A 15375-nucleotide genomic window follows, 5' to 3' on the forward strand; every position below is an offset into this window, starting at 1 on the left:
TTTACTGGTCAGGGGAGATTGGCACAAGCGAGAGGGCGTCGTCCGATCTGAATGGAACATTTTCAATAACGACTGAAATGTCAACGTCCTACTCTGCATTCTCTATAAATTTCGTGACTTGCTATGATCACGTTAAAAAATTAACCTGTGGTTACTTCCAGTTTGCTTGACTCTGATAAAATTGTGTCTCAGTATTTCAATTATTTTTTCAGCTGTAAGTAATCGAATCGGTCATCGGTCAGATTTAATTTTACTGAAAAGACGATTTTTTTTCATTCCTCGTAAATATTAATTTATGCAAATGAGACGATTTCTTCAGTCAATCTTCCCATGTACCTCGGTCTGAGGAGTACCAATGTTTATCCAACTTTGAAACCACGCAATGAATGCACAAAGGGACATGATATAATAAAAACTTTGAAACTATTTAATCTGTTCAAAAGATAAATATGTTTTGTTCAATGACATAAATAAATAAAGTAAAGTAAATTAACATCAATAAATAATAAATAAATAAACGGATAAATAAATAAATAAACAATTGAGTGGTTAAATTTGCTATCGTGAAATCAATTAACTATCGTTGGAAACAACTAATACAGCGCCAGCCCGTGACGAGGCGTGAAGTGAGTAAAACATTTGTGTCTTTAAACTTCTATAAGGAATGTGTCTTAACGACGTCACAGATTTTGTTTTTAAGATAAAGTGGATTAAATAGAATTAATCTTCACTGATGACGTCATCGTTATCCGTAAGTAGCGAGCCTGGGGTGCAGAAAGACGCATTCTTTTGATATGACGGCAAATACTTGCACACATGTTTCGCGTGCATTTACGTTCGTTACACAGCTGGTCCGGTAAGCGAGTTCCGGGAAAGTGGTATTTATCAAAGAATGAAACGACCTTAGTATCAACTGAAATGGGCGTTTGTCTATTGTAAACTACGCATGCGCATTGCATGCGTTCAATAAAAATAAGTATAAGCATACTACAAACCACGCCATAAACACTCAAAGAAGTAGAGGTAGAAATATTTCAAGTTTAACCAATATCCGATATATTTTTCAACTGATAGAATCTGCGCTGGGTAAAATGACCGATATATGTATCAGCTACTGTGTCAGGGTCCAAGTGTTAATTCGACATTCTGAATTTTGCCTTATTACGCCAAATTTATGTTTGCAAATAAAGACGTAGTCAACTTAAAACAATTAAATTTTCAACTTGAATATAAATAAATAAAAGTGCAATATTTTGATTTTGAATTTGCTCGTCATGAAATCTACTACAAAGTGACCTCCAGAGGGCGATAGTTACTACCATTGCACACAATATCTGTTGTGGCTTTTTCTAAATCCACCTGTTGAACAGTCAACAAAGTTCAAAGTGTGTCGATGGTGGCGCTTTCCACGACACTCACGTTTGTAGGTTTCACGCTTTCATTTGCGCTCTTCGTTTTTGTCCGTTCCATTGCTTGATATACTCGACACTGACGACAGTGATTCAGTGCTGGCTGTCGTGTGGGTTGTTGTGGGCCACAGGGATGGTCTCGTGATGCTCTCCCGCTGGATGTGTTCCTTTGCACGCAGTCTGAGCGCAGCAACGCTCGAGTTGCAGTGGTCGTTGCAAGCAGAGAAAGTGCCACAGTTACCACTGGTGAGAAGAGCGCTCCCGCTGCCGAGCGAACTCGGTAATGCCAACTTGGCGGCTGCGAAAATACTGCTTGGTACGGTGAGGCTGTTGAGGGCGCTGGTCGGTACCGATGTGACGGAAGGGTGGGGAATTTTGTGGTCTTTATTGGTGAGTAAACAAGCACATCCGGGAATGTTCGAGACCCCTGGTGCGTGGCGTGCGGATAAAGTTGCTGCAGCAATTCTGAAAATACGGAGGAAAACAACTATTTTAGATGACATCACACATAAATAAATCTTGATAGTGATGGTGTAAATTTAACGAGGATTCTCATTTTTTTTAAAACGACGATTTAATAAATTATATTTACCCATCTCGCAAGCAGTTCTGCGCAGCTGCCGCTCTCATAGTTTCATTGTACAGCAAATCGGTAGCAGTGGCGGAAGGTGGATGGACACCTGCGGCCGCAGCGGCAGCGCCAGCAGCGGTCAGCCAGGGATTCGCCGACGCGACAGGATTCCCAGTAGCGTATGCCATTTGGCGAGCCCTCCAGGCTTCGCGACCAAATCGCATTCGACAAGCTTTGCGCCATTTCGCACGGCGATTCTGAAACCATACCTAGAGGAGATAAATTAGCACAAATTAGACGTGTGCTCATCATATTTAAGTGGTTAAAATCACGATCCAAGTACAGGCGAGCTGACTGAAACTGCTATTTCAACTGCAATTAAAACTAAATAAAAAATGTACTAAATAACACCATACGTCTTTTTTTTTATCTGAAAACTCGTGAAAATCGTTTGAACGGAATAGTTGCAGTCAAGATTGTGGTCTTTATTTGAAAAGTAACACAAGTTTGGAGGTCTATTTATTAAGAACATGTGTTAAAACAAAATATTTGTAATTCATCAAATCTAGAACGAATTGTAACAATAGTAGAGCCTCGTACTCACCTGTACTCTGGCTTCGGATAAATGAATCCGCATCGCCAAGTCCTCGCGGACGAATATATCAGGGTAATGCGTCTTCTGGAACAGAGATTCCAATTCACTGAGCTGCTGTGGCGTAAAAGTAGTCCGGTTACGTCTCTATTGGGCATAAACATGAAAACAACGAATGATTATACATACGCCAATCTTGAAGAACAGAGCGCGGGTGATGCATTGTGGGGGTAATGAACAATAGCCTGTTATTACCCGTGTCGAGTTTCTAGAATAAAACGTTAAGCCGAAAGGGCCATTTATACGGAAAACTTGACACGGCTCTAAAAGAATGCACAAACACGCAAAGTGAAAAGTGAAAGCGCCGTGTATGTTTAGGTCGATTATCAAAAAGGAAGAAATGAGATTGAATGATGATATTTTACCAAATTTCAGAGGAATGCAAGAGAGACAGTAGGGTCTCCGGTGGCAACCTGACGACTACTTAAGTGAGATGTACAAAGAAAACATCTTCTTTAAACGAAATACAATCTAGGCATCTTGTGTTACCCATATATTCATTTCGTTCAATGATATATTCAAACAGTGCCGTCAATTTTAAAGCAAAGATCAAAGAAGCAGTGTTGTTTGTTTGATCTTTCATGTAACGCCCGTGCGCGAGTCAATGCATTTACGGGCTTCTGGTCATGCGCAGGATGTCACGTGCTGTTCGATTGCGTCATGTACATGTGTAAGACTCGTTTGTCGCACATATCCGGTGTTGTTCATGGTTTCGCGACATTTTAAATAAAACGTGAACACTATCATGGTACTAAGTCATACGTGGCGTGTCGTCAGATAACAATGAACAGATGTTATCTGAGGGCACGGCAAGTTACTGTAGTTGAACAACATGGCCGCGGGTATGTCGACTTACCCGGACCATGGAGATAAGTAATACCACCATGCCCGGACGAAAATTCCACTCGACATTGAAACCCGCAGATTAGGAGAGAACACATTATTAACCAAATCAAATTTGCCTGCGCCCCGCAGGAGCATGTGTGATAGGAATGGGGTAGTCGTTCTCGCTCTAATTGAAACTACTCAAACGAAAAGATAACAAATATTTTCTAAAACTAATATTTGTTTGTGTTTTATGATTTGGGGAGCCTGAGTTATAACCATAACAACTTCAGATAATTGCAAAAATCCCGATATTACTGAACTGTTTTTGTAGTGCGTTTTCAAAATTTGGTATGCGGCGATAAATGTCGCGATTGGTTACAACTTCCGTCGCGCCGCCACCTTGCAATACTAGCGATTTTGCCCAATTAAGAACAGTTGTCAAATTTGGTAACATTATATAAGTAATATCACATTTTGTCGCTTCTGTTCAAATTTTCGGTTTGTCAATTTTCAAATATTTGTCCCAACTTTCAGCCCGGCGGGAAAACAATGCGTTGAGAGGAATCACCAACTTGGGCAAGACCCAGACAGAGAAACTCCTCAGTACACCAATGTGTCTTACCTGTCGTCTCCTGTTGAACATGTATTCGTCCATTAATATCTCGTCACCAAGTGTTGGCATGTGTGCTGCTGGGGCCACGAGTGGATGAGAGGACGCCAATGATGTGCCCATTGAAGCTGAAAACAAAATCAAAATGTCAGCTTATGTATCCTGCAGACTAACACCGGGGTCCGGGGGAGTAAAGCTGTGTCAAACAAACTACTAGCAGGCGCGCCGCGTGGTGCACGGTGGGATTTGACGTAGCTTCCGCCGCGCGACTAAAACGTGATGCTCGATGTATCTGTCCGCCTAAAAAATGAAGTTTGATTCATTTAGAAAATAATGAATTATCAGTATTTTTTATAAGTTTATTTTCTGTACAATCTTTTTTTTTCGAATCTATGAGTTGAATATAACGCCTGGAACAGTGTCGGAAATCTCCGGCAGCATTCAGTGTGACTGGGGACGTGACGGCCTTTGTCGAGTTTTCCCCCATTGCTGTGAGTCGTGTTTACATGGGAAGTTATGCGGGAGAACACCATTTTCTCGATGCATCATATTTATCATGTTAAAATTACATTTACGCTGATCAGACAGTTGCTTTCCTCGTTTTGTTGAGATCGATTATTAACTGGTCCACTTCAATAGAATCAGTCACAAATTAAGTGAAAATTGTATGATTTCGTGGCATAAAAAGAGGGAAGAAAAAATGTATAATTTTAATTATCACATTGCACAGAATATGCGTTTTCAATTTTCGGTTCATGGATTTCGTCTCATTTCATGTAACATGTATTTCACTTCAAACTCGAAAATTTATTTAAAAATTAAAGAATAAAGGTCTCGTGGGGTTAATAGACCGGAGGGTGTATATACCTTCGTTGATGGGGAGGAAAACGAGTGAAAGGGAACAGCGATTGAATTTTGATGAGACTAGCCTGCTATCGTGTTACGGTGCCATTGGTGTAGTGTATGGAGACACATGTGTGTGATTGGTGGCGAACAATACAGATAGTACGTTTCAAATTGATTAAATGCGTGGCGAGAAAAAAAAATGAACACACAATTCAATTCCATAGCTGAATTCCTCCAAAGACGTATTAGTTGAAATTAAAAAGATAAATAAACCGCGGCAAACTGAAAAAAAGAAAAGCGAGGTAAAGAATAAAGAAGTAATTTGAAACTGGTACTACACGCCTTTGGTAAACGATGGGCAATTACTTTGTAAAGGTCACAGAAAACGGGTATTTTCCCCATCAAAGTTGATGTGTTCTCCATTATGTAGACTTCGTAACATAACGCCATGTGCTTATATACGTATAGAATGACAGCGAACGTCCGTTTAGCGCCAATCCATTGTGCCGCAACAACTGGACAAAAACGTAACATCGAAAACCGATGTCACGAATTAGTAAGATAGATATACGGATTAACAAATAACTAAATGCCAGCTTTAGATTTAATCCGTCATTGTCAACTCCCGATGTTCAGATTTATTGAACCACTCCGTTTTATTTATTTTTTGTCTGATTCCCGGTAAAAATCCGCAACGATCACTGCCAAATGAATTGCGTCAATTGTCATGGATTGTCAGCTATGTGTGTCTACCGCCAAACGTAATTGCGTTCTCTGTACGTACGCGATGGCAGTCTAGCACATCCTACCTGCCTTTCTTCTATCGGGGTAGTTGGAATTTGTAACTGCGTCGCCTAGTAGTTTAGCGGGTATTTGCAGGGTTCGACAATTCTACAAATATGTTAAAGAAGAAATCAACACGGATCATGCAAATGCAGTATATGATATATTTCCACTTCACCGAATCCTCCTTATCAAATCACGCTACACATCGCTCGTATTTATAATGCGATTTATATTAACTAAAGATCGCAGAGTCGGTGATAATCTGATGTCTCCAGAGTGAGCATTAATCTGTAAGACGCATCTACTAAAACAGGATTGAAGTATTATCACCATTAAACTCATAACAATCGCCACGTACAGAAAGGTGTTTTTGATATGACTAATCGGTAAACACAGATAATGAAAACATTGATACAGCAAATTACTGTTAATACGGTAATTGCCAGTCTCTCTCTTTCTCTCTCTCTCTCTCTCTCTCTCTCTCTCTCTCTCTCTCTCTCTCTCTCCCTCTCTCTCTCTAAATAGTATAACACACTGCAGTCGAGAATATGATATGTTGGAGCATACAAATGCACGGCGCCTAAATAAAATACTAAGTGTATCATTTTCCAATAAAGCCCATAACAGTAGGATTTAAAACTAATTTTAAAAAAAGATCATGTTGCATTTAGTTAATGTAGTATCAGTGTACAGTCCCTGTAAAACGATATATAGCTATAATTTGAATTATTCGTTATGCAAGTCCGGGTCGGACTAGTTCCATCATCTCTTCAGATTTCTACTAAGTCACTCGCTTACATTATCTCAGAGTGGCGTGTGTCATGGTTACGAAATACAGGGCGTGGAACGAATGACATGACGAAAACGAGCGCAGACGACAATTTCTACCCCTGACTGCGTTTATTTGCTGTCACTTTTCGGCGATTTGTTGTGAATCCCAGATATGTTTATCGCTTGAATCTTGAAAAAATACTTTAAAATATATACAATGATTATGAATAGGTATTTTAGTTTTTTTAGTCAGTTGTTTGTTCAAATCGAACGTCCTCATGAATAATTAATAACATGACGTTATGCTCAGTGACGTCATTTGAATATAACCCTACTGCAGAACAATTACAATGTCATAATTTTTTCCCGCGCCAACATTTTGTGGAAACGTTTGGCAATTTTTGGGGTATTTTTCGATAATTTCTTTGAAACAAATGGACGTAATGTCCATTGACTGCATTCTTTGATCAAAATATTTGAGTAAATATGGTCATAGTTTCGAGAAAATATGCAGGTTAAATGCTTGAATCAGGTGTTAACAGCCGACTTAGTAAACTGTCAGAATCGTTGAATGATTTTCATTTCAAAATCTAGGATAAATTGACCAAGTAATAATTTTAAATCTATTAATATTAGCAATATCAAATAAACTAAGAACAAAATAGTTACCCTGGCAACCAATATACGGTTCTAGCGACGGGATAGAATTTTTATGATTGTACTATTCTTGGATTCGATTGGTTGGATAATGTAATTTTCATGTTCTTTGCTTGCATAGAAGTCGCTGAGAAACTTGTATTGACACAGTCACATCACTCCGGACATGCACATGAAGCACGTGACTAAAAAACGTGACGACCGTTGATCATAGGTTCGCAATGTGGTAGAAGTGACGTCATTTTTTTAAGAGCGTACTATCGAGTTATTGTATCTAAAATCACGGGAAACGAAATCTCGCAATATGGAACGAGTTATAATTACCAATGTAATTTTAAATGTGATAAGAGACTGGAATGACAAGACAAAATCGATTATGAGATGATGTAGTAATGATGACTTCAAGTATTGATGGTCAAGTTCAACCAACGATACCATCGAAGATTAGAATAAAATCCACTTGATAAACGCCTTCAACTTTGTTAAAAACAGAATCAATGTATATTATATTTAAGTAAATTGCTACCGAACGTTACAATTGCACAAATAATTGCTCAAAATTTCGTTTTTCATACACACGTCACGGAAATATTTCTTTTTATGTATGGGGAACATCTAGATTCGTCGAAAGTGGTATGTAATTAGCCTAATGTGTGTTAGGGAGCAAATCAGAGTCCGACCTTGTATAAAAAGTAATCACAACCGTCGCCCAGCCTCAATACAATCATAAATTGATCAGACTTGTGCGTTGGTTTCTAATCAGAAATCGACTACCCAGTATTAGCTGTGTGTTCTGGCCATGGCGATGTCGATCAATACGATTCATACAATTTACAAACTTCGAATTAATATCGCATTACAATTTAGAAGAAATGAAAACGTGTTTTCCTTTCATGAAAAGCTAACACTGAATATCCAATCCAAATAGTTGCCGAGAAAGTGCGCACCATTGAAAGGCTTGTGTATATTGAAAGCACCCAGTGTTTATTTGCGCTCGAAGCTACTTGCCAACAAGGGGGATCAATACGGAGGACCAGTCACATGCATCCTTTTAGTTTAATGAAGTCGATTGGGCACAAAACGATAACACTAAGCCGCGGCCAAATTCGATTCGGTACACACTAGCATAGAATTGCTATTCATCACCAAGCAATAAAATAGGTTCAGACATGAAACGAGGAGCTGTACGCGAACAAGCAGGACACCTCGGATCGGATCAGCGTAATCTTGTCTCGAGTGAAAGGCGTTGCAGAGTCCCTAAATTTCCGCCTCAATGTTTAGGGTATGATAGTATAGATCGTACAGTATTGTCATTTAATTGATCCTTAGTCACTCTGTGAGGACATTAATCTTTTCCGCTTTCTTTAACTATTCATACACGCCAGTGGAAATGGAGATGGCCGTACAAGTTGTTTTCTCTTTTCATGTCGAGTGGTGGTTGTTTACTCGTATAATACTTGTCGCCCTTGTATCATTAAATAAAGGCCTTGTATATACGTCAGCCAAGTGGAAAACACTTGGAAAAGACCTTTTCTATTACGAAGAGAGTGCCCAGCGGGGACGACTTTTTGATACAACGAAATAAGACAGTATAGAAGCGTCCATTATTTAACCCATAGTTTCAGGTATTAATCAAGCCATTACTGGCCAATTTATATCCTTATATCTGGCAAAGTCCCATTAACCTGATTGGTTGAACAATATGCAAGACACGTGTCGTATATAGAACACTATAAACACCACGCCGAATCTTTAGCGCACGTGTTCATTTCTCTTTGTAGATACAGTAGGGGTTGAGATATATCGAAATTGAACATGTCGGTTTAGCGTGATCGCTTTGATCGTAAACCGAGGCGGATTCGAGAATTGCCCAATCTCCAAGCTTTATGCAAAATCTATGAGCTGGAATCCTCTAAAATTTAGGTAAGAACATCGCCTTGATATTTGATACAACGAAAATTAGATTATTCTAGCGCAACTGTGCTGTTGCGAGGTGACCGTAGCACTGCAAAAATCCTAAATTATACTATGCACATTTTTAAACAATTATATTAAAATTTTAACTTAAATATTGTCTGAGTCGAGTGGACAATATGACAACATATAACTACGTGACTTTGCCCAATAAATGATAAATTCTTCTTATTTGGATCGCACAAAAAGAAAGTTTCGTTATACATTTCCGCCAAATTGGAGACCGACAAGCTCAGGGTCATGTCAAAACATAAATATTTCCGATTTGATTTCCATCCATTATCTAAATACAGTGAGTGTGCTGGTCCATGATTCTGATTTCAGAAAAACGGTCGTTATTCCCGAATTATCGGGATTGTGCAAAACGAATTTGAAGAAATTTAAAATTCATTAAGCGTTTACCCCCGCCTTGTTTGTTATTTTCTCTGAGTTTAAGAATCATCGTTGTCCATGGTCGCGGTGACAAGGTTTCGGTCCAAGCTCTTTTTTGTGTTAGATATTACCTATTTGCATATCTACTGGATTATCATCGTTTTGATGCGAAACGGATGCCTTGAGTTTACGGTAACCAAATGTATGAATTTTTAACATGGGACAGCCTGAGGGACCCAATTAAACAATCCCTGTTATCTATATTTCAACTGGAGGTAACTAATAGGACGTCACAGGACTGAATGAAACAGCAACCGTGACGGAAACTTTAAATGAAATGTGGTTTATGGACATGTATTTTTTTGTAATCGATGCGCGCTGGCGTTTTTTTTATTCTGTCTTTATCAGTGAATGTGTGCCGTTATTTTGATTTTTCATGAAAACTTTTTTTCATACTTTCTAAAATTCTCAGACAAAACTATTGAGGTACACACATCATTTTAACTGATGCGTCTGATAACCATGAACACGAGGAATAACAAATACGTTAACTACTTAGTTACTTTACGACTAATATCATTTCGAAAGCCGCGTATAAAACCAACAATTAAAACGGGACGGTAATTGGACACAGTGTTTGAAAAAAAAAAAACATACCGTTCCACAGTTTAAATCACCCGACCCCAGGTACATTATAAATTGAATCTGGCGTTTGACTTTTTACTAAGTTTATCTTTAAAAATACGTGATGTATACGTAAAAACGACCCATTCAACGCGATCGGATATTACAATGATATCTCAAGAGAACTATGTGCCAAATCTCTAACCTAAACTTACACTGGTGATTTTTGTCAGGCCATTATCAAACGAACAATTCATTTTGGAGCTGAGAGTGCGATGAGGCGGACTGGATCACGGTTTACGGCAACGAACTACCCATGCTCCCACGGTCATCATTATCGATGGTTATTCACAGAGGAAAGCTAGCTCCGTCTTAATTCAAAAAAAAAAAAAAAAATAACGAGATCGTCATCACATTGGATTCGTAATTATCATGACGATATGACTACATTCACACCTCCTCGTGACAATGACCAAACTCAAGTGCACTAGGGACATGTTTAACATATGTTATCGTTGAGAATTCATAAAATACTAGTACAAACCGATATAGACGACTGAAAAGAAAGGAGAAATCAGTAATAAAACATGAGTATTCTTTAAAAAAAATAGATTGGATCTTTTTCGCTTATTGAGAGCCTAGTACTTTTGTTATGATAAATACCGAAAGCCGCTAGGATAAGCACCGAAAGGGTGAACATGGCGGTGTTAAGTGCCGGAACCAAAACGAACTTCTTTGTAATATTCACAGTGCTTGTGTACGGTCCATAGAGCAACGTTTTCTGCTTGGCTTGCGCCTTTGTTAGATTATTTGTGTTTGTTTTCAGCTTTCCATTTCTGTACATATAAAGTTTAGCGGAGCGCTGTTCGGGTGCTGCTCTGTTCTGTCGTAATGTCCCCAGTATAGCTACACCATGACCAAGAACGTGAACTTTGGACGTCGTACTTATACGTAATTTCGGACAGTTATAAGACATGTAGATGGTATTTTACGGAAACACGTTATTATTACTAAAAACAATCACACCCTGATTTGCAAATGCAAAATTTGATAAATCAAACCAAAATTGACAAGGAAGTTCTAACTTTCCGCTAATAGCGGAGCTGTCGGGCACAGTATCTAAACCAGTTTATAAATAAATCATTAAACCAACTTATGTTTTTACTTTATTTAAAAAATAAATATGGTTCGATTGTAAATGTGTGAATAATGTCCGGTAACAAAAACTAAAACTTGAATAAATCATGGGTGTAATTAAGGATGCTGGGTATTCTGGTGTCTCTGTTTCTTTTATTTATTGAAAATCGGTATCAGAGGTGTCACGCGACGTCGGAAATACGCACACTCTGGGAGAAAAAAGAACGTTTCAGAATTTCAGAAAACGTCATAAAGGATTTTCAGAACTCGAAGAACAGATTTAAATTAATAAGTTTCTTTGCTGTTTTCGGTAACGTAATCAACGTTTTTTTTTTATGAATGAGAAATTCCGTGCGAAAATTCCCACAGTTTTTGCAGTTTTTGCTTGAGACAGATGGCGGGGTGTCCCGAAATGGCGTTCTGACGCACACGGAAAAAATATGTCCGACGCATTATTTGTGAATCACAGTTTGAAAAGTACAATGTGGACCCCCGCTGCGCGCGACACAGTGTCCCGCTGGTAGTTGGGTTATCCGTAAACGTTTTGTTGCGTTGCCCCTTTCATTTTGAGGTGACGGGCTAGCGAGTGACACTCGACCGTTTTGTATTAGTTACCGTGCTGTTTGCCGCAAGGTTCAGCCCTGTTCATTTTAGAGCAGGTGTTGGGCGGTATTACACCGTTCAAGTCCATTCGTTTACATTCATTCTACCGTGCCTGGGATCTGGTACTAATTTAAACTATACGGTAAATCCCAACTGGATCGGATTCACTCACTTGCGTTATTACCCGGCAATGAACCAAATCTCACAAATTTCGTGAGATGTTATTGAATACTTCTGTAAGCTTATGTGTAATCTCTTCACAATGCACAGATTTATGCTTTCGATTCAATCGATAATATTTATCTGTACACATTATTTTTTTCATTATCTCACATTTTATCAATGCGCTTTAATATTCGATTTTTTTTAGAAAAAAATAAAAAGTCATTTGCTCTGAGTACAAATGTCACCATAATACTACACCTATATCGAAACGATTCATTTTTAGAGTGAATAAAGCTTGAAAACCTGTTCTGGTAGTTAAGACTAGCGAAATATAGTTAGTTATAATATTATCCCCGGTTGCGCAACAAGTGCGTGGCTACACATGAAAATAAACACGAAGATCACTCTGGATAATAATGTCACTGATATCGGCAGCAACTATCAGAGACAAGCATGATTGGAGACCACGTCGCAGGTATCTATGAAAGCGCACGCGGTGGACAGACAATCCTCGGTACTGATATTGTTCGAATTATGGAGACTGTCTTTCGTTGCCCTGCATGTACGACATGCTGGGGAGACGTACGCATGAACTTTGCGCTTATGAAAAAAGAAAATTGCACGCACGAGACTGCCATATCATCGGATGTGTTAGGCGCCGTCAACGGGTAAACATGCCGTACGTGTCCCTGAATTAACATGCAACAAATCAAATACAAGTTCAATCCTACCTCGTGAATGAGAGAAATGTTAGTTGAGTCTTTAGTTGGCAAGATTATCAACGTATTTTAAAAAATAACATGTATTATAACCTAAAATGCAGGATGTTGTCAGACTCTTTTTATTCAAGACTCAAGACGCCTTGCCTAACAACGTCTTGAATGGGAGAGTTTCTCTCTTCTTACAAACCCATTGATAAAAATTCATTTAATTTACTTAAAAGGACCAGTTCTGTTTTCCGAATTTGAGTCTTTCGAAAATTAATAGATTTTTAAGTTCAATAAGCAATAACGGTAGTTTAGCGCCTGTACATTCGGAATACACCGCACTCTTTCTTTTGTGGGGGACATTGAAAAGGTCTTCTCCATTACATTATTAAATCAGCGAGAGCTTCATTTTGCTTGAAAACCGTACCACGGAAGCCAGAAGTACATGTAATGCAACCTGCAAATTAATCACATTTCAAGAGCTTGTTCGTTGTATTCAAAACGAAGTTTAGCATTCTTTCAGTGTTCAAATCCCAGGCAAGTCGCTTAGTGAAATGTAATTCCAATAGCATCTTTAATTAAATAATTCTAACCGGTATGTAACGTTGTCTGCATTAGTGTCACATTTACTTATATTAATTCAGTAATTGCGTCCCAGGAAAAGAGAAAAACGGAGTACTCTTGTCCGGTACATTAATTAAATGAATATTCCGTTTGAGATGACAGGTTGTTGGAAATAGATGAGTAATATGTACTGCATGAAACTAATTCAATAAACGTGTTTCTTATATAAACTATTTTGATGTCGATTTCGCGCTCCGGTATACATCATGTTCGGGGCTGATATAGCCTTGAACGTCTTGGGGATTTAATCAATGGAATTAATTGCTACGCTGAGCAATTCGTCTCGCTAAACCCTGCAGAAAGTTCTAGACGATTGGACGAATTATATATATAGTTTGTTATTTTTTATATTAAATGACGAGTACATAGAATTGATGCTTGGGCTCGTTGTTCAGAGGCACTCGCTCTTTTCTCCATTTATGTTTAACTTAATCTTCCCTTGCCTGTCCAAGTCGCTGTCGATCTCAGTAACATATACTAGTGCCCTGGACCTACGGTGTCAAGATCGCGGAAGGAAACTGCTTTGATTGGCCGCATTGAAATCGGCGCTTATCACACCTAAAGCAATTGTTGCAATCTTGGAATATGTTTTCTACTAACGATGTATATGTTCATATCACAATGACTACGCCGCAAGTTACACATATGATACTATGATATTTCGCTGACTATTCCTCATCGTTTTGTTGTTTGTTTGGATAGAATATGCCACGATACAGGGAAACAATTTACAGAATTGTATTCCATGGCGTCTCCACAACTCGTACAAACTTACCAACATTTTCTTTAAAAAAAGTACTTAGAAATATTACAAATTACAAACACGTTACAAAAGAACAGAATATTACGATATTTCCAGTCAACATAGTGCGTGTAGAATTCTATCAAACCATATTGGACATATATCGAACAATATAAAATATACATTCGGGCGTATAGTAAAATTACCTACTTTATATATGTAACCAATATACAATTTTTGGATGGAATAACAAAAGTACTAATAATGAGTGTATTCAGATAGAATTGTCGGTTTTGCTTACTTATTTCCGGTTTTGAATAAAACAGAAATATTAAAATGCTACTTTTTGAGTATTAGGTACGTTTATTAATGAAGTTGACTTCCGATTGCGATTAACCGATGCAATACACTGACATGCCAAGTTTTGGCTCCGTGAATCCGTGATAACCCGAATGTGATACATCGTTACAATTAATTGGTTTGATTGTTTCGATTATTTATCACACGTCGATATTCCCACGTATTGTGAAGCACTAATTATACTACTATTGGAAAAAAAAAACAATTAACCGGTTAGGTAATAAGTTGATGACGATATTCGATTTCTATAACTTTTTAACGAACAACGTACTGTGTATAAGAAACAAAAGCATTTTGCTTATTTGAAAATCGCGTAGAGCGCAGAGATACGTGTCACTTGTCTCACACCTTGGCGCGACATATCAACAAGTTTTACGATCGGCGTGAACGGATATAATTCTAAATAAAGGTATATTTGGATCGAATCTAATTGAGTATAACCAGTAAACATGGATATAAACCATGATTAATAACATTGGCTTACTTGTTGCAGTAGTTGCAGTAGTAGACACAGACTGGGTAAACTCCACGTGCATTTCCTGTTTACCGGAGATATCTTCTTACGATTCTTGGTCAGTTGCACACAAAATCTCGCCGAGCTCTGATTAGCCTAGTATTTGTTTAAAGAGGTCTTTTATCGATGGTCGAGAACACATTCAGTCTCTCATTCAATAAGCAATGAAACAGGCCCTTTTATGAGGGATCGACTCGTCTCATCACCGCCGGGGCCACGCCTACCTCGTTTATGTTCGATACGCTTCGGGTCAAATCTGAAGCGGTTTCTTATTGTTTGTTCCGTGTCGTGATTGGTCGACACCAGACAAACGAACATACTAGTAATATCTTCCAGCAGATTGGTGGGCATTGTCACCTCCCCCTGACAGTGCTCTAACATCATGAATAGCCCCCAAAAGAAACTATTAAAAAAGTGGAATTA

General features: G+C 38.4%; 1 protein-coding gene across 1 annotated transcript; it reads right to left on the minus strand.

Moving 5' to 3' along the window:
- Nucleotides 1–911: 911 nt before the first annotated feature.
- Nucleotides 912–15091, minus strand: LOC100369847 (uncharacterized). The gene is made up of 5 exons (XM_078005905.1): nucleotides 14923–15091; nucleotides 4083–4198; nucleotides 2585–2719; nucleotides 2002–2249; nucleotides 912–1874 (listed from the first exon to the last, which is right to left on the minus strand). The coding sequence occupies exons 1-5, from the start codon at nucleotides 14972–14974 to the stop codon at nucleotides 1439–1441; spliced, it is 987 nt and encodes a 328-aa protein (XP_077862031.1). The 5' UTR covers nucleotides 14975–15091; the 3' UTR covers nucleotides 912–1438.
- Nucleotides 15092–15375: the final 284 nt, after the last annotated feature.

This window comes from Saccoglossus kowalevskii, chromosome 18 (assembly GCF_978046115.1).
Source record: "Saccoglossus kowalevskii chromosome 18, keSacKowa6.1, whole genome shotgun sequence".
Taxonomy (NCBI): Eukaryota; Metazoa; Hemichordata; class Enteropneusta; family Harrimaniidae; genus Saccoglossus; species Saccoglossus kowalevskii.